The following is a 27,063-nucleotide window of genomic DNA, read 5'->3' as shown; positions in this document are numbered from 1 at the left end:
ACCGTTACACTTGGGTGTGATCCTAGACTTGTAACGTATGCCTGGCCAAAACAGGTTGCAGGCGTCAGCTCCTGCCGGCTCTGGTTCTCGGATAGAGAACGCAGAGCCTGGGGGAAGTTGCATAGTGCTGCTTCCCGGAGTGTCTCAATGTCTCAATGTCCGAATGAGTCAAGGAGTTTGCATACAACAGCACTCCTCACATGGTGAACGAGGGCTGTCTTGGATGGTGGGGTCTCAATACAGTTCGCCAGTGAAAAGACAAGTTGGCGGACCAGCAAGAGGAAGGCCGTCTGCAACACCTGGAGCTTCTTCTCCCTTGCCAATTTGACGCTAAAGGCCCTGCTGGACCCGTAGTGTCGTATCTCCCTGTCCATGGCAGGGGCTTGCAGGGCTGGGATGTAGAAGCTAGGGAACGCTTCTCGTGTCACCTTGCAATGCTCAGTCACGCCTCCATCTTCCAGTTGTATAGTATGAAGTCCAGAACTGCCTGGGGGCATCGTTCACTCTTGTGGCCACCAGAGGACTGGAGGAATGTCGTGCCCGGGTCTCCTTAGACACCTGTCCTGCCGCGGTTGGTAGAGGCTCCAGCTCACTAGGTGTGGACTGCCTATCTTCTACCTTCTGTGGAGCGGGAACAACCTCTCTCGACGGGGTCTCCAATTCTATAACCAGTGCTGTCCCCTCCGCAAAGGCAGACTATGTCGAGGCGCTCGAGGGGTCTGCAGCAGAGACTGCGCCCTCTCAGCCAACAATCCTTGCAACAGGGCAGAAATGTTGCTAATACCACTCTGCATCGTGAGCATAGGTCCCTCCAGGTTGGTTTGGCGTGGGGCGATGGGAAAGGAAATGGTTGTGTAAACTGGTGGCAGCCAACTCGGCTAAAGATACGGCAAGAGGCCGCTACAGGGAGGTTTGGTACCTAGATGCCTATAGGAGCTTCCCCAGACGCATTGTATTCAAGCTGAGCTGAATCACTTAGGAAGCTCACACTTTCTCCTCTAAGGCTAAAGGCCTACCTGGAAAGTTTAAGTCGACTAAATGATTAAGGAGTCGTGGTGAAACCAGTCCTTTCGCGCAGAGCACAACGAGGGTCTCTTGCGTACCGCTGAACAGAACAGCGAATGGCAAGGTAAGCAGTAACTATATAAGTTTTCTAGCGGTTTCAGGGCTGAGTTAAATAGCACTACTGCCTCCTGCGTCCACGCTGGCAAAAGGGCGTCTAATGGTGTCTAAGGCAATCTGACGGTTACATGAAATCGAGCGAGCAGATTATGTGCTGGGTGCCACGACTGCCCTCGGCTTAACTGCTGAGCAGAACAGCGAGAAGCAGAGAAGGACAACCCTCTGACTAAATATGGGCGAGTCGATTCTGCGCTAAGTGCTACGACTGCCTCAGGCCTACTGCTGAACAGGGAGAAGCATGGTAGGACAAACCTCTGCGTAAATTTGAACGGGTCGAGTTTGTGCTAAGTGCCACAACCGCCGCTTGTGTGATCGCTGGGCAGAAATAGTGAGTAGCAAGGAATTAACTCCAAGCGCATGTGTTAAAAGTGCACTAGGAACCTGAAATTCCCTCCTAGCTGGTAACAGAAAAGAAGCACCCAAAAGGTTTTGGTGAAGAATATCCAAGTGTGGACAGAGTAGGGGATAAGGTTACGTACCTGCATTCTCGAAACGTCAACGGCGAAGCTTGTTGAGACTAGTTTCCGTTCGCAGCGGGAAAAAAAACGTGGCCAATCTAGGCAGCACCACAGAAGGAAAGTGAGAGAGCCTGGGAAACAGGAAATGTAGTCACAGCAACCCCCTGGAGGCAAGTTTTGACTTTGAAGTTTGGCTAATTTTGGCAGATCATGACAAGGAAATGCTGCAGTAAACCATGATAGTAAGTACTGGAATCACTGAAGTATAATGCAGCCTAAAATTTTTTTGATCATTACCTCCAAAAAACAAAGAAAAGTGAGCTGTGGCCACAGCTGTAAAGATGTCACACTGAGAATTGTAAAGCCTCCTGTAAACCATTGCTGCACAGATTCAGACATAGCCAGGGCGCAAAAAATTTACTTCCGAGACTGCGCGTAGGTCCTACATGTATGTCCCATGAGTTGATGTTGAAAGGGGAGTCTACGCCACTATGCACTTCCATAACTTAAAAACATGACACTTTGTAAAAAAATAAACACAAATAAGATCCCAAACACAGCTGAACAGTTTTCTCAACTACACAAACAGTTCAAGTGGGTGAGACAGAAGAGTGAGGAGTATGTAAGAACACCCCCAAAACAAATGGGAAGGCCAGGGAAGGCTTGCTGACACAGTTCCCGGAAGAGATAACAGACAGAGTTTCCTTCATAAGCCTCTTGTTAATGCCACTGCAACGCGCCGAAGAACAAAGACACAGCTGAAGTTAGACAGAACACAAGGAGTACTTCCAACGCGTCTTTACTACACGGAAACACGAACAAGGATCCGTAGCACTGCCGATCACAGGATCCGAACGCCCACTATGAATCAGGCAAAACCACCCCCAAAAAAGACAAGTTCCTTGATGGACAAACCGATAGATGGCATGGCAACACACTGTTCCCCCATTCTGCTTATCTCAACAGCCCCCATTATCTCCCTGGTTAATGTGTCATTATTTTTCCCAATACATTCCGTCTCCGAAAAACCCGCTTGACATCCACACATGTTACAATATTGGGCCAGCCATCCCTCCCTCTTATTCTTAACATTATTACTGTGTTCCCTCAACCTATGATTCACACACCAACTGGTTTGCCCTACATAGCACCTACCGCATGATAAGGGAATCTTATAAACAACACCAGATACACGCGATATGAACTCCTGTGTCTGACCTCACACTCCGAGGTGCTATCCTTACAACGAGGTCGAAGCCCCGCCACTTTTCGTAACCTTTTCGGGGCTGAAAATGGTACACTGACACCCGTCCTCGAAAACACAGTATGAATATACAGAATTACCACAGGACTTGTTCCCACCCGTCCAACCGCGACTCTCTTCCCATACAAGCCACTAAAAATCGTATCTGCAACAGAGAGAACACCGCAGGGGAACCCTGCATCCCTTAACCTAAACACCTGATTGTTGACCTCTTGATGATTGACCTCTTGTTAAGGTCACTTTCACTGGACACAACAAAGGTTTTATGCCACCTGGGTGCACAACCTCTACAAACTTGAAGGTGTTTTACCAATTCGGAAGAACAATCATTATTTTTTACTTTGAGAGCATGCTCCCGCAAGTGATCATTTAGGCAACGTTTGCTTTGGCTGATACAACAGAGAGGTACGTGGTAGACAACATTAGAACGACAGTTTACATACTAAAAGGGGTAAAGACTCCCAGAAAAAGACGACAACGAAAGTTACAAAGGACGAGACAAATACTGCATTGATTGCCGTGTTTGTGTGCTGAGACAGCGCTATGTTTGTCTTGTCCTTTGTTCCTTTTGTTGCCCCTCGCACGGGGTTTTTATTGCTTTTAGTATGCATCAGCAGCTCGCTGGGATTTTAACTTTATTTCAGTTTACTACACTGTCCTGTGAATTTTACACAGAGTTTCAGCTGTTTCAAAGGGGGTCAACGAGTCTAATCGAACGTTATGTCTAAATACAAGGTTCACATCAGATTTCTTAGCAACAGAAAGCAGGTTATGAGATATTTTATGGAAATAAGGAATTATGACACAATGACCAGTAACCCTCTTTTCTTTTGGGGAACAGAAGAAAACTTGTTCCCAAGCGACATCAGACCACAAAAAATCATGTATTTGGAGTACCCCGCGTCCCTCAACCGAGAAAGTTGGTGGGACAAAGAAGAATGCAACTGGTGAAGCATTTGACAGTAGGCCCGTGATTACTCCAAACTTGACAGCTTTTGAATGGCAGCTAGTAGCAACAAGACTGGTTTAGGAACCAATTTGCCACAGTTCCGGTTTTCCCCATTTTTTGTCCCCCAGTGTTAGGTTTTTAATTTATGGATGTATACCATGAGCTCGCTTGTCTCCCTTAGTGGGGTACATCTTGTGTCCGGCTTCCCAAAATATGAAACACAGTATATGAGCACCATTTTGGGGGTTCTCTCGATTTACAGTATCCTATTTCGCCCCATGCTAATGCATGGGGAGAATCATCTAGTCTCAAAAGAATGCCTGTTAAGTTACCTCCTGATAGCTGGTCTTGCTGAGTTTATATAGCTCAGTATCACATCATGGTATCCGCTTCCGCTGGCTGTGGGAGCGACAAAACTGAGAGTAAACAACCACCACCAGTCCATGCATACCCTGAAGTCAACTGAATGGCGAATTTCTTGCCTGCAGGTGCCTGGAGATGGAGATCGGGTGACCTCCTTGCTCCAGAAATTTTCAAGACAGACAGACACTGGCTGGTCTCTCGCCAGACAGTTTTTCCGAAGCTTCTGAGTGAGTGAGTGAGAGAGAGAGAGCACCTCTTCCCTTTTGACTCAGGGCAGACATCTAAGTGTCACAGGTGCAAGAAAATAAAATGAAAACTCTAAAAGAATAACACAAAACAGGAAGAGCATATAAAGAAACAAGGGAAAGGGTGCAGGCTAGCTGGTACAGATCCATGAAGAAGACCGAGAGACACGGACACAGAAGGGACGACACACGTAGGTTCTCAGACACAGCAATAAATTTATTGGTTCATCTCAACTTAAAAGCTAAAAATCTTCGAAGGGGTGCGAGAGGGATAACAGACGCATTGCTAACTACGTTTCCCCTGGTGGCAAAACAAACTCCGGTGTGCGTAAGGTTCCCACGCAAGCACTGTAGTGTCCTTGTTCTTAAGAGCATATGTACAAATATTCACAAGAGTCACGGATTGTTCAAGGTCACCATCCGGTCCCAACAGGCGTCGCTTCACTTGCGTGATGACTTCTGTTTCGGTTTCAGCCTGGGCGAGTATGTCAGCGATGATGTTTTCCTCACTTGGTTGGAGAGTCCCGGGACATGTTACGTCCATATTTAGGTCCTTGCACTCCAGGAGTACGTGATACAGGGATTCGCGGGGGGAACAACATACCTAACATGTCGGGTCGACGTCTTCGAATAACTGTCTTCTTCTGTGATTGGTTATCAGGGATCCCGTCCGGGCTTGGAACAGCAGTGCGCTTCCCCTATCCCCTTGGTACGCAAAATATAGGGCTGGTTCCTTTTGTATGTGCTGTAAAGCTGGGGTCTTTGATTTTTGTTTACAGCCCTTCTCCAGTTGTCCGTTTCAATTCTGTTGATTTCTTTTGCGGTAATTTTTGTCCACTCTTTCTCATTGCGCGCTGTATGTCTTTTTGTTCCTGGACTGTGCTTCCGGTCATATTGGTTGATTTTCTTGATGAATCCTGTTTTTGGGCCACAGTACCTCACATGTTGGAGCACCCTTCTTGTTATGAACGTGTCTTTTTGATGTATGAATCTTCCAAGATAATGCGTCTTTGATTTGGCATGTCGCGCAGAAAAGGTGGACAAACCCATTTCACCCTGTGCATTGGCCGTGGCAAAATTTCCGCCAAGTAGCCACTTCCCTAGTTCACGTTGATGGCGATCAGGGCTTTTTAGTGTGGACGACGAGAAAGGTAAAGCATCGTTTGCATACGTAAGGGCCAGCACCACAGTTGTCTTCCACAATAATCTCCCCACGCTGTACTGATTATAGGAATGTCTCGCCAGGTTCCATATGTGGCCTTTCACTCTATTAGACTTCCTTACGATGCTCGACTCATACTTTTCCAAATAGTTTTCTTCGCACAGTAGGATAACACCAAGGTACTTATATTCTTGTATTTGGGCGATTTGGCAGTACTGCAGTTTGAAGGCTCTGCTGTCAGCTTCTTTATTGCTGAAAGTCATCCACTTTGTCCTTGATGGGTTGAACTTGAACCCGTCTTTTTCTGCTTCTTCGGAGCATATGTTCAAAGTATGTTGTAGTGTTTCCCTTGTCGGCGCCTGTAAAATTATGTCATCCGCAAACACTAGTGCGGGCATGTTTGTTTCAATTAATTGTCCAGTTGCAATTGTTCTTAAGTTTATCTTTTGCGCTTCGCTTGGTATTCATAGTTTTAGATCATTGACGTAGATATTAAACAGCATAGAGGAGAGGGGGCAGCCTTGCCTCAAGCCTACCCCGATCGGCACCGAGTCTGATGTGTTCTTTCCCAGGAAGTAAACTGTGTGACATTCCTCGTATAATCTTTTGATAATTGTAATTTCATTTTGGTGTAGTCCTATTGAGCGTAGCTTATCATACATAATGTTGTGATCAACAGCATCATATGCCTGTTCAAGGTCTAGAAATGCAGCGATCATTTCTTCATGTCTTTGTCTTGTTATTTCGATGAGCTGTGTTAATATGAAAATGTTGTCGCTTGCTCGTTGATTTCTTCTAAAGCCGCTTTGCACGTTGCTATATATATTATGGTGTTCACAGTAACTCTGTAGCCGGCTGTTGAGGATTGAGGTGAAAAGTTTGTACACTAATACAAACTTTAATAAAAACAGTGCATTGCTTATTACTCTGTGATGTGTATAAGTTGTCCTAACACAACTGTTGACTACGTATTTGTAACATTGATGAAGTTTCAAAGCCATAAACTACCCTTTGGTCTCTGAGAAAATTATAAATGTTGCCGTACATTAATGGTGGCTATTCGTGTGGACTATTTATCAGCCCGCTCTGTTCAAGATAGACGTACGAAGAATCTTCCCGATAAATTTTTGCAAAGACAGCACTGCTTTGCCTGTCTAGACAACGTTTCCACGTGTGAGAAAGCGAGGCACCACTATAGCATCATTCATACTCATTTGCCATGCTCTCTTTCCAGCAAACTAAAACAGTCTCGAATGAGTTAGTTCGGTGACGTTAACTTTACGAACAGAGGGTTGTCTATGGTTGCCTTGTTCACGGGAGGTCTCACAATACAAAGATTGTGGTGCCCTGAAGCCCTGCTTCAGCTCGTTCCTATTAGTTTTGCCTTGTTTGCCAAGAGGACTGAGAAACACATACCTTGCAATGTGGACTGCTTGAGCTTAGCTCAAATGTTGCTCTCTTTCCTCTTGTGTATAAAGAAGAAGAAAAAAAAACTGTCATCTCCATATTTCATCGTAGGGCTGGCTGTTTAGAGGTTGTTTTGCAAAAATCGTGTTGTGCTTGCTGGGGTTTTGAATTTTTCGAGTTCTTAGGAAGTTCTGGAGTGTGGCATAATACGTGAAATGGATTGCTGGATTTTACAAGAAATATCCGAAGTGGGCAAGTACAAAATAACACAAGGAGAAGAGAGAACGGCTGATTGTAGCCACCACAGGCATCTCAAACACAATTGCTTTATGGAGCTCGATAACAGCACTGCATTACGTACAGGCAGGCCGAATCACACTCCATTGTAATACATGCTGGTGTATATACAGAAGTTCATAGTATACGTTTGTCAACAACGGAAAATAGCCAAAACCGATACTACATTTATGGGCAAACACAAGCACAAAAGGCACGCCACATGGCACTCCAAAAATAACTCAAGGAAGAGTCCTGCTGTCTTGGTGTAATGGTGCTGCCCCTGACGGTCCAGGTTCGAGCACCTTTTTCCTGAGTTAGTTGATTTCACTGATATCTGTAAGGCGATACCTTTACTTGCTGTTTCACACTAACACTGGACACGGGCTCCCAATTTATTGAGTACTGGTCGTTGTGCGGATAGGAAAGAAGGTTTTGTGAAATGCCCAGACGCTCACTGGAGAGGCTTGGGTAGCAAACTGGTACTGATAGTACTGTACAAATTCATCATGCTGCTACGTAACCTTTATATGATCCTTCACAACGAGGCCATGTTTTCAAGTGAATATTGAGGTTTCGCCCTTGTTTCCCTGCACTTTCCAACAAGTTAGTTACGTCCTTGTGTAGGATTGCTCTTCAAAATCTCATTTCACCACACAGCCAATGCCATCCTCCTCGCAAAGAGGTTTTCCATGTGTCCTCCTGGCAGTGTAGCCGTTGGTCAGACATGTACAAGATACTCAAAAGTGTATTTAAGATAAGATAATAAATACTAACATTAAAATGTAATAAAGATAGAGTACAAGATACTTCAAAAAGTATTTGAAATACAGTTAAGGTACTATTTATCCTTGAATGCAAAAAGTCACTGGTCAATGCAGCAAGTTGCCGCTATGTCACATGATTCACTTGCAACGCTGTGCAATAGGAGTCATCTAAACACAAGTCTCAAAAAAGATGACAAAGAGATACCACATAACTCCACTAAGTATATCTATGTGACCCAGAACAAAGCTAACTTCTAGCAGGTCTCTGCTTGGCGAGGTCAGAATTCGGCGTCACCGCGTCAGGGCACACATAGAACCCTCACTGGCCAAGGATTAGTACACACGGGGCAAGACCTCTAAATGGAGACTTCCAAGATGGGCCAATCCGCTCCTTGTAGTAGCCAGGTGCAGCAAGTGTCGTACGTCCCCTACCGGCGCTCGTGAAAATTCTGAGTAGCACAGTGTGTGAATCATCCCACATTTCGCTTGGCGTGCTTCGGGTTTCACGGGACCGTCCCGTCGAAGGCAGCGCTGACTGCCGAAACGTCGACCCCTATCCCTATATGTGTTAATAAACTCCCCTTTGTGTTTTCCTGTAAGCTCTTTGTCGTCTTCTGATTTTTCCTGCTTATATATATATATATATATATATATATATGATATTGTTTTACATAATTTGCATCGCATACATACCCTACTCAGGAAACAGTACAGAAGCCACTGCAAGATGTGAATTTGAAAAGAAGTTTGGTGCCACCGTGACTAAGGTATAAGTATGTACTGTTGCATGCACAACAAAGTTCAGGTGAACAACTTGAAGCCAGCAATCTGTTGCAAAAAGTTGCAGCAGACGTTTTGTTCCACTGTGATCCATGTTCGTCTACTTAGTGCACCCCAAGTAGTGTGCATGCACTTTCTCGTAATTTTTGGTATTGTTTGTTTATTTTTCATTATTTATGCCCCCAAAGTAGGACACATACTGTGTGTCTTACTTACTTTATTTGTTTCAGGTTGGGCTTCTTGTCCACCCAACACAGCCATGGCTTTGTGGAAGCCCGGACGGAATCTTCTTCACAGAAGATGGCCCTGCACTTTTAGAGATCAAGTGTCCTTATTCGCGCAAGGGTTCAGTAATAATAGATGCGAGCACGTGCACAAGTTATGTGCCTTATATCGGGTACCAGGAAGGTTGTCTGTATCTAAAGCGACAGCACGCCTATACACACAGGTGCAGGTAGCCATGTATGTCTCAAATATTCAAGAATGTTTCTTCTTTGTTTATACAGACAAGCACAGCATAAATCTGATTGTGGAAAAGGATGATGAATTCCTTTCCCAAGTCATTCCCCGACTGGAATATTTTTATTTTAACGTGTACCGTAAAGAATTGTTAAACAGCAGGTGTACATAATTTCTGGTTATGATTTGATTTGGTTATGGAACATGTTCCGTGAACGTTTGTCCAGCACTGTACGGTAACATGACATTTCGTGATGTCTCTGGCCATGTTGTTCTTTACTTGTAGCTGATGTTATCCACAACCTTTGAAAGAAACATTAAATGGTGCATAACGGTGAAGCACTAGCTCATGTGTGAAGAAGTTTGATACTGTTTTATTTAAAGCAAAATGTCGAGGCATAATGTGATATGACAAAATAAACTCCCGGTACATTGTACTACACAGTATTTTCAGGCTGGTCTTTTTTCAATATGTGCGGCTGCAGGTTTGCCAGAACACAACACATGTGAAACACTTGACTCATTTCAGCCTCTGAATGGCACGCTCCACGTGTACTCTCACATTAGAAATATGATACACATCATCAATTTCTTCTGGTGTGAATGGAATGTTCCCACATGAGAAGGGCGGCATGAGTAGAGTAGCATTCGTCTCAGTGACACTTGCACGAATGCCAGGGAAGCCCTTATCAGCTAAAATGATGTCACCAGCACTGACCAGGGTCATAAAACCTGAGCGAACTGTAATATCTGTATCTGTACACTGACCACCAAAGGCTGCGGACTTGAATATAACCATGCCATTTGGTGCAATTGCAACCAGAAACTTCAGGGTGTAGCCGTTTTTGTAGGATGAGAAGAGGTTATGTTTTTGTCGTATCTCGGGCGGGGCTTCAGTCTTCACCTCTGTGCAGTCAACTATCATTGTGCAGTCTGGATAATGCTCCCGAAAACATGGTGGCGATGTTGCACAGATGGTTTCAAGGGATGGTTTGTGTATCCAGCTGAGGGTTGCATGGCTCAGTATGCCCAGGACGGCATGAAATATTCTTGAAGCTGTAGTCTCGTGCATGCCAAACTGTACTCCAAGTACACGGAACGATATGCCACGTTTCATTTTCATCAGAAATATTAGAAGCTTGTTTTCGAGCGTCAAATTGGCAGACCTTTCTCTTGCTAGTGGTAGTAAGCTCGAAAGTAAAGCAAATACTGCTTCGTTAACACCACACAAGTTAAGAAGTGCTCTCTTGGTGGCAAATGCACTGTCATAATCCAAAAAGACGCATGTACGGCCATCAGGGCCTACAGAATGAGAAGATGTTTCTGCCACACCTGTTGTACTTGCCTCCTTAACACATGTGTGGGATACCATTGTGCTTGCGCAAAGGTCCTCACTCACACTGAGGAACAGTGACAGTGTCCAGCTCATGCCATCCTCACATACAGTTTGTGTTTCCTGACAAAAGACAGATGACATCGATAAGTGAGTGTTCAAGAACAGCATCCATTTCAAACAATGCTGAACAGCTCTGTGTGTATCATTGGCTGTACCTTATCACAGGGCGTGTTCTCATCACCTGCACTGCCACTTTCTGTGCCATGACACATGGCATCGCCAAAGTATGATGTCAAGCTTGTGGTGTCCACCTGTTGCCCGTCCTCTGGTGTGAGGGTCGCAGAACTGGGCCTTGCACTCCACCTACATTTTTTTAAAGCTAGTATATTTCCTCTGACTTCCACTAACATGAGCCCAGTTGCTTCGGCCGCTAACACGAAATAATTGTAATAAAATCGTAACATCATGTTTGCACTAACCTCTGGAACCTTGCTATGGAGTCCTGAGGGACCTTTGGTTCTTGGTTGTTGTATTGCTTCGGGAACAGTGTCGGAATGTAGCTGGGATGCTTTTCTATGTTACTTCTTTATCTCCCAGCAAAATGCAGGCTACAGATGCTTGAGTTTTCTGTGGGCTCCCAGGTGTCTCCATCGGGGCTGAGGGACAGTTTGTATATAGAGAATACAAAAGAGTACGATAAAATCCAAATGAAATTTCAACTTACTTTATGCGTCGTACGGCATGTATCCAACGCCGACGCCGTTCCGCTTCATATGGTTTCGAAGGGAAACGGTAAAACACTACGTTTTCGTTGGTACCTTCCCGCTGGTGACACTTGTATACGCAGCAGTAGCGGCGACGGGGCTCTCTTTGTCTTCCCCGAAAGCTGTGGAGCATATTTGTGGCTGGCCCAGTGGGACCCATTACAGGTTTTTTTAGAAAGCGCGACGCATAAGCTAGCCCGCCAGCTGACGAAAGCATGCAACTCGCAGAGAGCGTACTACCCAAATGTCACCGCGTGGCCGACAGAGGGCGCTGTCGCTGCTCTAGAAACTCTACTGCAAGGAGCGGATGTCCGGGTCAAGTCTGAGGGACTCAGGAAATTTCCGCTGAACTAGCAAGATAATGGAAAGACAAGAAACAAAGTTTGAGAGGGAGATCCGAAATATGTAATTAGAGTATTTAGTAGAAAATACCATAAAATGTATTTTAAATAGAGTACAAATACACAAAACAAAAAGTATTGAGTAGAGTGCCAAAACACTGCAAATTGTATTTAAAATACAGTATTTTAAAGGAGCATGGAAATCATTTGGAACATATATTTTTTCACCGCTTGATATGAACATACTACCTTCATAAACTGTCACGCAAAATATTTCCTTCGAAAAGCGCAAATTTCCTGAGAAAATTAGTTTGCGAGAATGCACTCCGCCGCGACAGTCTCCCCCACTGATCTCTATGTATAAAGGCTGGATCGCGCATGGGAGAGGGGCTTGTGGGGGAGAGGCGTGCATTCGGGCCGCCATGGTGGGAGGCCCTAAAACGCAGTGTGCGCCCATAGAAAACAATGGGAGGCAACGGAGATTGTGAGTATTTATTGCGCTGCAGGCATTGATCGTTGTTTGTCATCACACAATTTTGTAAGGTGCCAGTATACTGATGTATCCTAACAGTGTTTCACAGGTGTCCCGCCGTTCGATTCTTAATCGTTATGTTTTGCATTCCGAAACTAGACCGTCACCGCAGTGCAGCGCTGGGGATTGTACTACAGCACGTTTCCCATCCAATATTTCAATAAGAAACGACTTGAGGTTAACAACGACCATGTATATAATGTCCCGTACTGCGTTCAGAACAAAAATTGTTCCATATAGAACGGTCCGGGAAAAGATATACTCGCATGGCAGAAAGAGATCGTGCTGTAGAATCACAGCCGTTGTTTAAGCCGTGTATGCGTTTAGTATGATTTATATCAAGCATCGCCTTAGAAAGAGCCTTTTAGTAAACGCCAGCGGTGCTTTGCCTCGCAAATATGGACACACCTAAGCAGCCCTAAATACTTCACGCAATTAGATCACGCTCGTTAGGACAGTTAATCAGGTAGTGATGTAAGCTTAATCAATTAAGTTACTTAGAAAGTGGTAACACCTCCTTGAGACACAGGACTTATCTCTTTTTGAAGTACAGCCCTTCTATGTTTGTTTGCTTCTTCCTTTATTTGTTCTGATTATTTGCAGGCACAGTTGTGCCAAACTGAATGTCCTTCTCCAGCACTCACATGCTTTTGTTGAATACAACTGCAGCGTGAGAAAAGCTGCTTGGGGACGGGGTCCTGGTATCCAGTGCTGACTTTGTCATGCTTGTTATGTGGAGCATGTTCCAAACAATGCAGCTCTACGTATGGTCTTCAAATTGCAACAGGACTATTTGGAGGTCGAAACAGTTGTGATTTTGTCATTTTGGCCCCCGTGTACCCAGTCTGTGAAACACAAACAAAAAAGTCTAGCACGATATGCTTTTGTAATGAAGATCACTGATGATGAGTAAAGAGAATATACGAGTTCAAGTTTATTCAATATTTTATATCATTCATTATATTATTCAACATTTTATGTCAAGTTTATACAACATCAAGTTTATTCAAGTTCAAGATTTATTTCTTGCTCTTATGCGTTTCAGGATACAATGAACGTGCAGGGAGGTCGCAAAAGGCTACATTTATTGTTTTGTGACCTTGCTACAATGGCAATATATATTTTAGGAATGACAATGGTCAGGTACGCTCTCTAAATTTGTAGCACTCAATTTTAGGTTGGAATGAGCAATGAATAGCAACTTCCCCACTGATATTTTCTCATATATGCTAAATTTTAAATTTAATGTGATCGAATATGTGATAATATAATAATAATATATAAGAATATAATATTTGATGAATGAATGTGATCAACAGTAGATGCAAACAACATGAGTAGCCAGAGAAGTGCATTCTCAATAAATAATTGTCTTCTTATAGCGTATATGTGCATGCCTATTAACTGAAACAATTATCGCAGTTCCCTGACAAGTTTTAATTTCTGAGAGTGTACTGTAGAAGCTGCTTAGATCTACAACAGTTCATACAAGGTATTATATACTGTGAATGCCTTTAAAAATCCTATGTGACACATATCCCTTTACTTTCTGGAGATGCTGTGGTAGTCAAACTTTGCGGGCATTACGCAGGTTCTGCACCCATTTCTTGAGTATGTCGAGGCAGCTGTGAAGCAACCTGCAGTTAAGCAACCAGTTAAAAATGAATATGTTGTTTAATAGATGCATCGGACAAATGTTAAAACATCAGTTTAAAACATAGTTTACAATCCCTGTATCTTCTAATAATTAAAAAGATTAAAAACTATTCTAAAAAGAATATGGGGAACTCTTTTAAAAAGAATTATAATCTCTAATTATTATATTGCTGGGTGAAGGAGCCTAAAGTGTAAGGTGTGTTTCTGATGTGAACATGTAAGAAAATATGCAAAACTGAGAGAGGCTAACCACAGTGCGTGCACTGAGGTTGTTCCTTCCTGTAAAGTAGAAACCAGTGGATGAGGAACGTGATACTTACCTGTACACCCAGCCGTATCACACTGCACAGATTATTCACTGGGCAGCCCTCATGACGAAACCTGTATTGAGAGACCACTTTTGCCTTAAAACTGCAACAAATAGCACGACACGCTACAAATTATTACTATCGTAACAAGCTGACGATACAGCTCAGACACAAAGGCGTTATTCAAGTCGCGCCACACCACCGTTACGTAGGATTCTTTGTCACAAATCAAACCAAGGCACAAAACAATACCAATACATGAAAAAATGTGACAATCGTGGTCTTATTATGACGTAATACCGAATTTGTGCGCGAAGGTAATTCAAAGAAATGAATGTGGCACTTGCTTCCGCAGAGAACACCGTGTACCATGGTAGCAATGCATGCAAAAAAGCGCTCGAGTGTTCGCACATATATTGATGACAACACTACCTGTGTAGTGTAACATGTTCTTTCAAGCATATTATGCACTCAAACTGTATTTGCCGCCGGGTAAAATGCAAGTGTGCTCGATTGAACGTCGGAAGAGCGATCAAGCAACCTGCATCCAGTGCTCGTTTTGGGCGAAAAAACACTTCATAATGGTCAAATAAATCTACAGAATGGACGCCTATTTATTCCATGATGAAGAGTGACTCACCTGTATAAGTTTAGGCCCTGTAACCTTGCCAGTACGGTTGGTGCGACCGTAATTGCAAGAAGTTGCCATGATCGCTGCGGCGGCTGTTGTGGGCACCGTAAGATGGCGGCCGGTTTCTTCACGCTCGCGCTCCCTATCCGCGATCCAGCCTTTTAGAATCGAGATCGGTGGTCTCATGGTGGTCTCCCCCATGGAGGTAGAGCACTGCACGGGCCCGGGCCCCCGACCCGGCCCGCGGGCCGGGCTGGGCTTGTTATTGGCTGTGTGCTCCGGGCCGGGCCGAGCCCGGGCCGACAAAATACGCCAGCACCGCGGGCCGGGCCCGGGCCGTTAACATACGCCACCACCGCGGGCCGGGCCGGGCCCGGGCCGACAAATATGTTCCCGAGAGTCAGGCCCGGCCGGGCCACGCAGCTAATTCCACACATTGGAGATGCATTAGTTCATGATGTGATGTGATGTGATGTGAATAAAGAAAAAAATGTAGAAAAAAAAACTTCAAAGCCTCCGCGCAGACCGCCATAACGCCGAAACATGTGGGGATCACGTGACCGGGCAACTAGATGGGCGTGGTATTGCCAGGAGCGACCGCTAGAGGGGTCCCACGGCCTTCCGATCTTTTAGCCCTCTCCTTAGTTTCTTACCTCCATGTAGAGCACTGCACGGGCCGACTTTTCCGGGCCCGACCCGGCCCGGGCGCATCGAAAAATGGCCCGGCCCGACCCGGGCCCGGACCTTCATATTTTTATGCGGCCCGGCCCGGCCCGGCCCGGTGACCCAGTGACTAGAGCCCGGCCCGGCCGGGCGTCTAAGCAAATAGAGCCCGGCCCGGCCCGGCCCGGTGACCCGGCGAGTAGATCCCGGCCTAGTATTTCCAGCCGCGAGGTACGCGTTTCTGGCGATTATCAAACAAATTTATAAGTAAATTTATAAGGAGAGAAGACAAACATACAAGTGATGGCGGTTTAACACCGTAACCGCACGAGACCAAATTAAATCCAGAACGCACGGGGCGTTATCGTTACACTGTCAAGATTTTGCGGAGATAGAGCATGCTGTCGACAAACTGCTTCTCCCAGTCCCTATCCCTCTCACCAAGCTTTGCCAAAGTGATTGTGAAATATGTGAGGAGCAATGTAAAGTGGCTTGGAGAATGTTCTAGAGGGTCGAATCATATGCATAATGCAGTACCCGTTGCTTGTCTTTGCAAAATATGCACAGGAATGACGCAAGCGCATGAAGATATGAACTAATGCATCTCCAATGCGTGGAATTAGCTGCGTGGCCCGGCCGGGCCTGACTCTCGGGAACATATTTGTCGGCCCGGGCCCGGCCAGGCCCGCGGTGGTGGCGTATTTTAACGGCCCGGGCCCGGCCCGGCCCGCGGTGCTGGCGTATTTTGTCGGCCCGGGCTCGGCCCGGCCCGGAGCACACAGCCAATAACAAGCCCGGCCCGGCCCGCGGGCCGGGTCGGGCCCGGGCCGGGTCGGGGGCCCGGGCCCGTGCAGTGCTCTAGTAGGAGCATCACTTACCAGCCTACTGTACATTCGTGGTGCGAAATCGAAGCTGGTAGAGCTTAGGCTCCAACTCCATAAAACGTTTCGTCAAGAAGAGCAGACGTGTCGCCTAAAGAGTGTTCAGTTCACCACCTGTCCTTTCCGCGACTTCCAGCTCGGTCGGCTTGCCGGCGCCGCGACGCCGGAGAAACCGCAAAAAAGAAAGAAAAAGACGGCGCGGCCATATGACGTCAGAGGCTGGCAGCCGAGTGAGGGGGCATTGCTGCCGCGAGATTCAAAGCTCCCTCGCGCTCCAGGATTGCGCGCTACGGTCAAACTTTTTGTGCGAATATGTATCACGGGGCTCAGAATCGTAATTTCTACTTCTCCCGTCATATTTTATTCCGATCATTTCCATGCTCCTTTAAATACAATGATCCAAATACGTACAAGTCTGCCGCTGGTACATTGACATTGTGACAGTTTCGTTTATATAATTGGATCTTTCCAGGCCAAATCATCCCATGCTGGGATCCGGAAAAAACGGTCCCGGAAAAAAAGGTCCCGGAAAAAAGGGTCCCGGAAAGAAGGGTCCCGCAGGCAAAAGGCGGGAAAAATGGTCCCGCAGGCATGCAATAGCTTTGCCGTTGCGTAAACACATCTTTGGTGTGACAGATATGTATTATATTTTGTGAACACGGTGTTTTATTTTCCTCTTCTTTTTTTTTTTTTTTTTGCTTTGAATTGCATAGTAGTAGCACCTGACTACCTCGCTTGATTAAAACTGCTATTGTGCTATACCAAAGTTCGCAATAGCTCGATCGGTGCGGGACAGATGACATTAGTGCACAAATACGCTTGGATTTATTCAAGAACAAAAACAGCGGACAATTATATATCACACTGCTATAGTAAGACAGGAAAAACTAGTCCCGGACACAGTCGTTATTTTGTTTCTCCCGCACATTCATCTGAACACTCCTAGCAGATTCGTGCATACCGTGCATGAACAGTCTATGAACTAGTGGTACCACTCCACTGGTACAAACCAGACACCTTTATTCAAGGCTTCCTCCTGACCTCCTGACCACGCCTAGGATAGAGTAGGTTACACAGACAAAAAGAACTCGGGCCAAAGCCGGAAAAGAGAATGAAGTCAAGTGTAAGCGCCAACGGTTAGGTACCGAAAAGCACCGTAAACGTACGCCGGTAAAAAAAATTTCATGTTCGGTGGAAACGGATTTTGCACCGATAGCCACAGTAAATGGCCTTCTCGGGCTGCTCGGTTTTGCACCAGAGAAGGGAGTCACTCAAGCAAGTGATGAACTCCACTTCCCTCAAAGGCAGGAACGCAGAGAAAATTGCGGAACCTGATGTTGGGAAACTCTGCAGTACTGTATGCTAAGTTGAACTTTCTGTCAGAAACCTCAAGCATTATTGTTGAAATCATGAAACTGATTGAGTCAGGGCGTACTGTAGTAACTGATGTAGATGGGTAGAAATCCAGCGAACCGGTAGAATGTAGGAAGGGAGTTGCCTCAGGACAGAAGCCGCCGATATTTCGAACAGAGACTGTTCTTCTTCTGGGCACCGTCCTCATCATTGGCATGGTATTTAAAGGGTTAGGTGTGACGTGTTTAAAGGTTCATGCGAATTGTGGGTCAACAGCCCGGAGGGAAGAAAGGTTCCGTACGGGCTTTTACGGCCGGAGTGAATGGCTGCTTTGTTAGAGTGTGGAGGGGATTATGTGAACGTAGTGATCTAGGCTACAGACCGGTTACAGAAAAATGGAAGGTTCACGAACACGTGGACGAAACGGGACAACAGGCAAGAATTGGCAAGCATAGCGAAAGATAAGGAGGTTAGTGGTTACGTGGGGAAAATTCCAGAACCAGCAAAGGGTTCTTTTTTTTTTTTTTTTTTTAAATTTGCAATGCAAAGTTGTGGCATGCAATAAAGAAAGTAGAAAGCAGTCGCCATGCAGAACATAACAGATGATAGATGACATATCATCTGTTACGTTCTGCATGGCGGTTTCTGCGGCTTCTGTCCTGAGGCAACTCCCTTCCTGTAGTAACTGATGTTTTCTACGTGCTTGGACTGCTATTGGAGCGAAACTGCAGACATGGCGTGAAGCAACACCGTCGATTTTGGAACCAGAACAACAACCCTTCTAGAGACGATGACGGAGTTCCGTAGGTTTTACGAGACTGTACGCACAAAGTGGATCTCTACAAGGGAAAGGAACCTGCCTCTCAGAATGGACATTTCAGATGAATTCTTCTGGTACAAAGTCAGGGTTATGGATTCCACCAACAAGTCCGAAGTAGGCGGTAGCGCTGAGCACATTATTCACGCTTTTAAGTATGTCTTGTCATCCAGTGACCTACCACAACTCTAGGACGAGCTGGCTGAACATCTTTCGGTGACTGTGACCCCAACAATTGACTTTTCTATTGCCGGCTTCTGGGCGGCGCACAAGGAACAGTGGCCGGTGCTATTGGCCGCAGTGTTGGACTTGCATGCACTTCCGGTATGCAGACAATGCTCCATCGGTTACGCACGGGATCTGCGTTCACGAACTCGCAACTGTTCAACGGTCCCAGGGAGGACTTCAGTTGCGGTCACTGTAATCATCCGGAGACTATCGCACATATCCTGACAGAATACCGTGCATTCCACACTATGCGGGAAACTCATCTTCCGCACGCCAGGCCTGGCATACTGACGGACGTCCTCTTCACCGAAGGTTCTTATGCGGAACGACTTTCAAAACCTCGCGGCCTCGAGCGCTTTCTTCAGGAAACGGGCCTCGCGGAAAGACCACTTTAGCGCACTTCTCATATACGGCGCCTTATACAGCGCCTCCATCCCATCAGTATCGGTCATCCTGCCTATGTCCCACTTTGAAATCGTGAACTCCACTTTCACCCCTTTTCCTTTCTTTCCCCTATTTGTCCCTTGTCGTGCCACGATGCCCACTTGAGTGCGGCCAACAACTAGCTACCTTGACCCCCCCCCCCTCCGGTATCAAGTGCTAATGTAGAACGCACGTTCTCACACCCAACATTTTTGCAGCGAAAAGAGCTGTCATAGCCGTTATAACTCTTATAACTCTTGTAAAATCTGAAAATAATTGTGCTTTGTTACTGTATGTTTAGCTAGCGAAGTGTCGTTTCAAGCCGATTTTCACCAAGTGTCTTGATGTTTAATATATTTCCATCGAGAGCAACGGCATCATGGTGAGCGGAATAACCACCGTTTTTGTTTTCACCGTTTCTCTAAAAAAATAAGCACCGTAAACCGGAAACCCTAGAATATCATATTCGAGTAATTCCACACACCTCTATACAACTGTGCAGAATGCAGTCATTCCATTACGACGTTCTTTGTGGCTTGAATGCTCTTATTCTTTGATGACTCTGTACACCCGAATGTTTTCGAGAAAGGACGTGGTTTTTACGGCGATTTCCGCACAACTCACAGGTTAAAAAAAGGGTGCTTCCTTCTGTTAGGGACTGCCTTTGCCCTTTTGTAGCGGTCTTGCAACATGTCTTGCTTGTTACTTATTGCAGTCTTCGGCACCCATATCGGTTGAATGTTCTCCACAGTTGACCACGCTCAGCTGTAGAGGTCAATGGGGCTCAACATTTGGTGCTCAGTTGGCCTTCTTCACCTTCTTGTACAATGTGCACAATGCCTGGCTTTCAGAGCTACCAAGAAAGGTCTCTCAATAATGTTCTGCTGGGTGCCGAGTCACGTTGGTATACCCGGCAACGAACTCGGGGACGCTGCAGCAGCAGCAGCAGCTCTTTCTAGTGATACAACTCCCTTCGAGATTCCTTATCAGGACCTTCAATCGGTCCTGAAGAGGAAAATCCATGAAGAATGGCAGCGAGACTGGGATTATCTACAAATGAACAAATTACATCTCATTAAGGGTACTATAGGCAGTTCCAGTTTCCGTTTCGAAAATCGTTGGTTTGAAGTCATTTTGAGCCGGCTCAGGATAGTGCACACACACTTGACACATGGTTTTCTGCTGCGCAAGGAGGATGCACCCCAGTGTTTGCGCTGTGGAGTGCACTTCTCTGTGCTACACATCCTGACCACCTGTCCATCACACGAACATCATCGTCGTCGTCATTTTCATGAATTTTATCGAGATCACACACCACTACATCCGGCCCTTTTGCTGGGTGACAAACCTCTTATTCCCCCTTCAAGAACTTTTAGCTTTTTTAGGGACATAGGGCTTTCAAATGCACTATGATTGCCTGTTTCTTAATTTCTATGGTCATGTTTTATGCCACCTTTTAAATGCTTTATGTTTAACCTAATCGACTTATCTTAACCCTGTTTCATTCATTACCACAGTCTTGGCGCTTATGGCCTTTGTTGCTTTCGCGCCATTAAAATTCAATCATCATCATCATCATCAGCGGAGTGAGACCGTCTTCTGGGCAAGGAGGCTCAAGTCATCAAAGTTAAATAGTCTCTGCTGTTTTGTGTAGCTCGTGCTATGGCAGTCGGATGGTCCCAACGAGCAAGGCAGAGCGTTGCGCTTTCTGGAACAACAAGCGTTAGTTTTAGCAACCCAGCGTGCTTTTGGACGTGAAACTTCAGCTCGCCTTTCAGCGTTTTCTTCAAGCAAAGAACAATTCCCACATTGCAAAGCAAGACATTCAGCATGGGGACCGTACTTGACGAATGAAAATTGTGTCCTCCAGAGAGAACATGGCAAGACTTTTTCAGCGCTGTGTTTTCTCTTTTTTTAGTTATCATAGTGCGTTGCGCGCCTGATGGCATAATATGCATCAGCAGGCAGTGTTCATTATTCGCTAAAATTCGTTATCTTGGTTAGTATTTATTTATTTACTGTCACGCGGATACAAGGGCAGACAAAAAGAAAGCCAGAGGCTTCAAAAACGTTACGCAGAGTCCAAATGCAGGGCAGTACAAACTACGAAATTACCCGAGCGCGCAAGGTGGAATGGAAGAGGTCTATTTACCCCAGAGGAACTGCTGGGATGACGAGGGCTTCTCGACTGTTCGTCTTCGGTCATGCTACCAGGCGTCAGCTCTTCCACAATAGCACTGACACCACACACCCGGTGTGCGCTTGGGAAATCACTATTGCGGTAATCCGGCAAGCACGATCCGGGCGCCGTATTTGCCAGAAAAGCTGCCACAAACTAATTAGCAGCGTCTGCTGGATGAGCCTGTAAGCCAACTCCAATGCCACCAGCAGGTAGCTTCAAGTATAGTGGAATATGGTTCCTATGACGCGCGTATCTCCCAAAAGCAGCCGAAACTGCACTGCGCACACCGGCGCGGCGGACCCTGTCTCACGTAAAAATTTGTTTCTACCGCTTATCAGAAGGTACATCTTCGATTTTTTTACGTGCGTTACTTCGAAGCCAGCTCTATCTTATGCATACCGAAGGGTTACTGTCCATCGAGCGCTTCATTTTCAAAACTGGCCTTGAAGACGTCAAACTTTGAAGAAATTACCATGTTTTTGCATTAAGTGGGGGCGAAGCCGATCGCGACTAAGATCTTCAAAATTTGCTGTTCCCTACTTTGGAAAGTCTCCTTATTGAGGCGTGAAAAATGGAAAAATCGCGGCGCAGCGTTCACCACTCCGATGGGTAACATACGAAACGCGGGGAAATGGTTTGCGCTCAGTACGTTATTCGGACTTTGATCTCGCGTTCTGTGCCAAAGATGTCTGGCTAGATCAAACAGTCCGCTGCCTGGACTACTACTTTCGCACCATAGTTTTTGTGGTTCCCCTGACCTTTGACTGCGTGTAGATCGAGAGCGGTTGAATATTCTTCAATAAAACATTGGGTTATGCCTCCTAATGTCAGGACGTGTCGATCATAATTTTTTGGGAACCAAACGTCCGGGGGTCGTGCGCAAGCATTGGATGATTTGGAGTGGAATGACCCAGTTACATCCAAATGGACAAACTATCCGTTGACCTACAAGAGCGAATGTAAGTCATGGACACTGCTAAAAGCTTCGTTTATTGCAAAAGTATGCTATGACAAGCTTTTCCAATCCAGTCTTCATGAACTCGCTTGCACACATTCGTTGAAAATACAGCACCCAATCTTTCATTCATTCTTACAGTAATGACACAGCCACAGTGAAACATTGGAGGACCGTCTGTGTTACTATTCTATCATCCAAGAAAATAGCATTTTTTTATAAATCCGAATAAAAAAAGAACCACCAAGTGTCATTAATGTTGGTTGGTTGGATAAAACCGAAACATGGGAGCTCCAATGGTGACCTCCATTGTTCTTCAGCCAATACAACAGGAAATAAACGTAATCCCCCAAATTACACCTGCTCATTAATTAATTAATGAAGTATAGCAAACATATGATGCCCCTAGTGTTGCACTGTAACTTTATCTGTAACTTCAACTGCAATCTATAGCGGGGTGATCTCAACCAGGCGACCATCTCAACTCAGGCAAGGTGGTCCGGACACCAAGAGTGATTTTTATTGAAAAAAATATATGTTGTAGCCTGACTCAGACTGAGAATGGGACACCTAGTATTTTTTCTCTAGTCTCCGTAGTTCCCGAAAAAAAAAAAAAATCCGGAAGAATATGGCAGGTCTGGCGCGCTTTCAGACATAGCGGATTTTCCGTTCAATATCTGTCCAACGAACGCGTTCACAGCTTTGAATTTTTTTCCACGCACTGTCAGCTATGTTGGCTTCTAGTGCTTGGGTTCGGTTCTGGCGGGGATTTTGTTATTTTGCAGCTAAAAATACACAAAGTTGGTGGTCACAACGAAAATCGCTCATATTCTTGCGGCTATTGAGGCACTTGTGTACATGCCAGTGAAACGAGAAAGGCATCCCCATGTAGCGGAGGCTGAGCTCTATAATTTGATATCAAATTTCGGAGTCTAGGCCAGGTTGGTGTCACCCATGGAGGCGTCTACAACACGTGACATTTCCCTTCTCTCTTGCTGAGTGAGGAACCAGTTGTGCCACACATAAATGTCATCAAATTTTTAGAAACAACTAAGCTGGTAAGTAGCCTGTAAAAGCTTGGATCATCTAATAGTTTTAGAGCATCTATTTTATGACGTGCTAAACAGTATTTTATTAATCCATCCATGCCTATTAATTCATCTTGAGCTCACATTAGTCATTGATTTGGCGCTTTTTAGCCTTAGTTGCCCTCGCGCCACTAAACTTCCAACTACCGTAATTTCACGACTATTAGCCGCGGCTTATGCGCGATTTTTTTTTCTCACGGGCGCTCTGCGGCTTATCCACCGGTGCGGCTTATCTGATGACTATTTTTCCCAGGTGTTTTCCCCATAAATCGGTTTTAATGAAAGGGCCGACAGTGTCTCTGGAACAGCACTGCCCTGCCGACGCATGAACAGTGCGTAACAGGGACGGGTCCGCATTCGAGTAGATTAATCTTCCTGGTGCGTTCCCCCAAGCAGCTTTAATGAAAGTGGTGACAGTGATTCACGTCTTCTGGAAGACCATTGACCTGTCAGTCCACGAAAAACGCCCAACAAGGGCACAATCCGATCTTGGTAGAACTCTAGAACTGACCTCCTTTGTTGTACACTATGCCGATCCCGGAGTATGGACCACAGGGTTTATGGCCTTCTCTATGGTCTCCTTTCTCGCACGAGTCAGTCGTATCGTATTTACCGCGGCTTATCTGCGGGTGCGGCTTATCTGTCAGAAACTTTTCAAAACGTTCCTAAAAACGCGTCCTGCGGCTTATACGCGTGAAATTACGGTACATACATACAAACACGTGACATTTAAAAAAATGTGGTTTTTGAGCACTCATATCTAAAAAATCCCACCTCGAGAATCTCGAGAATTCTTCAAACTTCGTAGGCACATGCTTCCATACATGGCGTTTGAGTGTACAGAAAGTTGAAGGTTTTTTTCCTTGCACAATAAAAGTTAGAGCGTCCCAAAGTGTCAGTGTCCGACTGTGGTGCGTGTAATGACGATGGAAGCGCTGCGAGAAGTTAACTGGTCGATAGTCACGTTTTTCTTGTGGCAGCCGCCCGTGCTGTTCGTACTGCTATTTGAAAACCCAATGAGTCGAATATTCCCCCAAGACGTCGAAGCAGCACGACGGTTTCACAAGGACACTATAGAGAAATGTAGTTTGAGTGTATGTGTCACTGCTTGCCCGGTACGTGCATGAAAATTCGATGTTTACATCCAGCACTCTAGACCATGCTGGTAAAGATGAGTCACTATTTAATCACATTTGATTGATTACATTAGCAGTTGTGGCAAAGATAATCAGACTCGCGCACGTTACAATACTGTTCAGGTGTCAGAACATTTGTCATCAACACATCGTCTAGCGAAGATACACGGGCGAAGTTCCTTTGAAAATTCATCTTCAGTCTGTGCCTGTTCATGTAGTTCGTGCAGTAGACACGGTCTTTAATTAATTTTATGTTCACCGCGAAGGTACAGACGACAAAGCGACGGCGAGTCGAAACAGTGTCAAAACACATCTGTTACAAACGAAATCACTGCTGGCAACAGCTAGAGGAACCACTCACTCTTGCAATGACAACAAACTAACTTGGGTTTTGTATTTGAAGTCGTATACGGCTCCAGTGCGTGTGGCGCTATTCCTGTTACTCTCCTCGCTGTTCATTAGCAGCGGCGGCGGCTCCTGTTACGGCAAAGCACTCGCCAACGGACACAGCAATCCTTGTCTATGCTTCTATGGTAACTGAAGGACGTCTCCTTGGGCAGACGACAGGTTCCACGGTCCGCTGTCTCAAGAAAAACTCGAATAGCGACCAGTGAACTTGTCGCAGCGCTTCCATGGTCATTACAGGCACCACAGTCGAACATTGAAACTTTGGTGCGCTCTAACTTTTATTGTGCAAGGAAAGAACCTTCGTGTTCCTGTGCACTCAAATAGCATATATGGAAGCACGTCCCTACGAAGTTTGAAGAATTTTCGAGGTGGGTTTTTTTAGATATGGGTGCTCAAAAGCCGAATTTTTTCAAATGTCACGTGTTGTAGACGCCTCCATTCGTGATAGCAACCTGGCCTAGACCCCTAAATTTGATACCAAATTATAGAGCTCAGTCTCCGCTACATGGAGATGCCTTTCTCGTTTCTCTGGCATGTGCACAAGTGCCGGTAAAGCCGGAAGAATATGAGCACTTTTCGTCGTCGCCACCAACTTTTCGTATTTTTAGCTGCAAAATAACAAAATCCCCGGCAGAACCGAACCATAGCACTGGAAGTCAACATAGCTGACAGTGCGTTGAAAAAAAATTCAAAGACGTGAACGCGTTTGTTGGGCAGATATTGAACGCCAAAATCGCTATGCCTCGCCAGACCTGCCATATTCTTCCGGATTTTTTTTTCTCGGGAACTACGGAGACTAGAGAAAAAATACTTGCTGCCCATTCTCAGTCTGAGTCAGGCTACAACATATATTTTTTTCAATAAAAATCACTCATGGTGTCCGGACCACCTTGCCTGAGTTGAGATGGAATCACCCAGCGTTACATCCCGTGGAGTATTATGTGAACTTTTATTACTCTGCATGGCCGTGTAGGAAACTGAGGTCCCGAGAAGGATTCTCAGGTCCGTGATGTTGTCCTTACGTTATTCACGGCCACAAGACAGAGAGGGCAAACACACGCTGTTTCCATGTTTATAGCTCACGTGTCGGAGTGTATCTAATTCTTGGTTATATTCCGAGTTGCGCCCAACTGTATACGCAACGTTTTTCTAGGAATGGTGGCAGAGGAGTTGAACTGCGGATGGTTTTCAACACATTATATACCTTTCTGAAGGCCTTTTCTGCAATGGCACACCACTCCCTGCAGATATATGGACACATATTTCTGTTCCTGTTTTCGAATGGGAGTATACAGGGTGTGTGCTCTACCGTGCCCAGAAATTATATTTAAAGCGAGCGATAAAAGAGAAACGAGCGCTACTTTTCAGCTACTTGAGTAAGAAACAGGTACTGCTTCACTATAGTAGCACCTGTTTCTTAGTCAAGTAGCTGAAAAGTAGCGCTCATTTCTCTTTTATCGCTCGCTTTAAATAAAATTTCTGGACACGTTAGAGCAGAAGCCCTGTATAGGTATCTTAGTCGTCCCAGCATTTGTGAACCAACTGATGGACATTAAATATTGAAGCTGTATCATGGTAGGAAGAGAGTATAAAACTGCAAGATAACTATAATTATGTCAAATCCATTAATTAACTTTCCATTAGGGAATTATGAACAAAAGCGAGATAGCAGAACGGGGAAACAGTCCTTGTTGAAAGCCGTTCTGTATATTAAAAATCCGGAAAAGACTGCGTGTTGTAACTGAGTTCGAAGTTGGGGACGTCGGTACATGACAAGTTCACACTGCAGCAGCCACAAACGCAGACAAGAGGCACACACAAGACAGGACGAACTGCAACTCACGACTACATTACTGTTCAATACATACACACTCTTAAATACCAGAGAAGGTACACGTTCCCCAACCCATTCGACCTACTTTATGAAATAATACAATTCCTCCTGAATGAGGGTGATAGAGGAAGCGCTGGCACATTTTCCCCCTTTTTCGGGAATCAGAAATGCTTCATATATCTCTCAATCCCGCTGCAATCGGAGACTACTTTCTA

The 27,063-nt window shown here is 45.4% G+C and overlaps 1 protein-coding gene and 1 long non-coding RNA gene across 2 annotated transcripts in view; one reads left to right on the top strand and one right to left on the bottom strand.

Moving 5' to 3' along the window:
* LOC135378574 (uncharacterized) overlaps positions 1 to 9,759 on the top strand; it is a 66,569-nt gene extending 56,810 nt beyond the window's left edge. The window contains exons 5-6 of the long non-coding RNA XR_010418476.1: positions 4,342 to 4,447; positions 9,084 to 9,759. This is a non-coding gene — a long non-coding RNA (uncharacterized LOC135378574). The remainder of the gene's footprint in view (positions 1 to 4,341; positions 4,448 to 9,083) is intronic.
* Positions 9,760 to 9,832: 73 nt separating this feature from the next.
* Positions 9,833 to 10,684, bottom strand: LOC135384684 (uncharacterized). The gene has a single exon (XM_064613877.1). It carries the CDS (start codon positions 10,682 to 10,684, stop codon positions 9,833 to 9,835), a length of 852 nt encoding a protein of 283 aa, XP_064469947.1.
* Between the last annotated feature and the right edge of the window lie 16,379 nt (positions 10,685 to 27,063).

Source organism: Ornithodoros turicata, chromosome 1 (genome assembly GCF_037126465.1).
Source record: "Ornithodoros turicata isolate Travis chromosome 1, ASM3712646v1, whole genome shotgun sequence".
Lineage (NCBI taxonomy): Eukaryota > Metazoa > Arthropoda > Arachnida > Ixodida > Argasidae > Ornithodoros > Ornithodoros turicata.
Note: the sequence above shows the minus strand (reverse complement) of the source record. Positions and strands in the feature narration are given on the sequence as shown.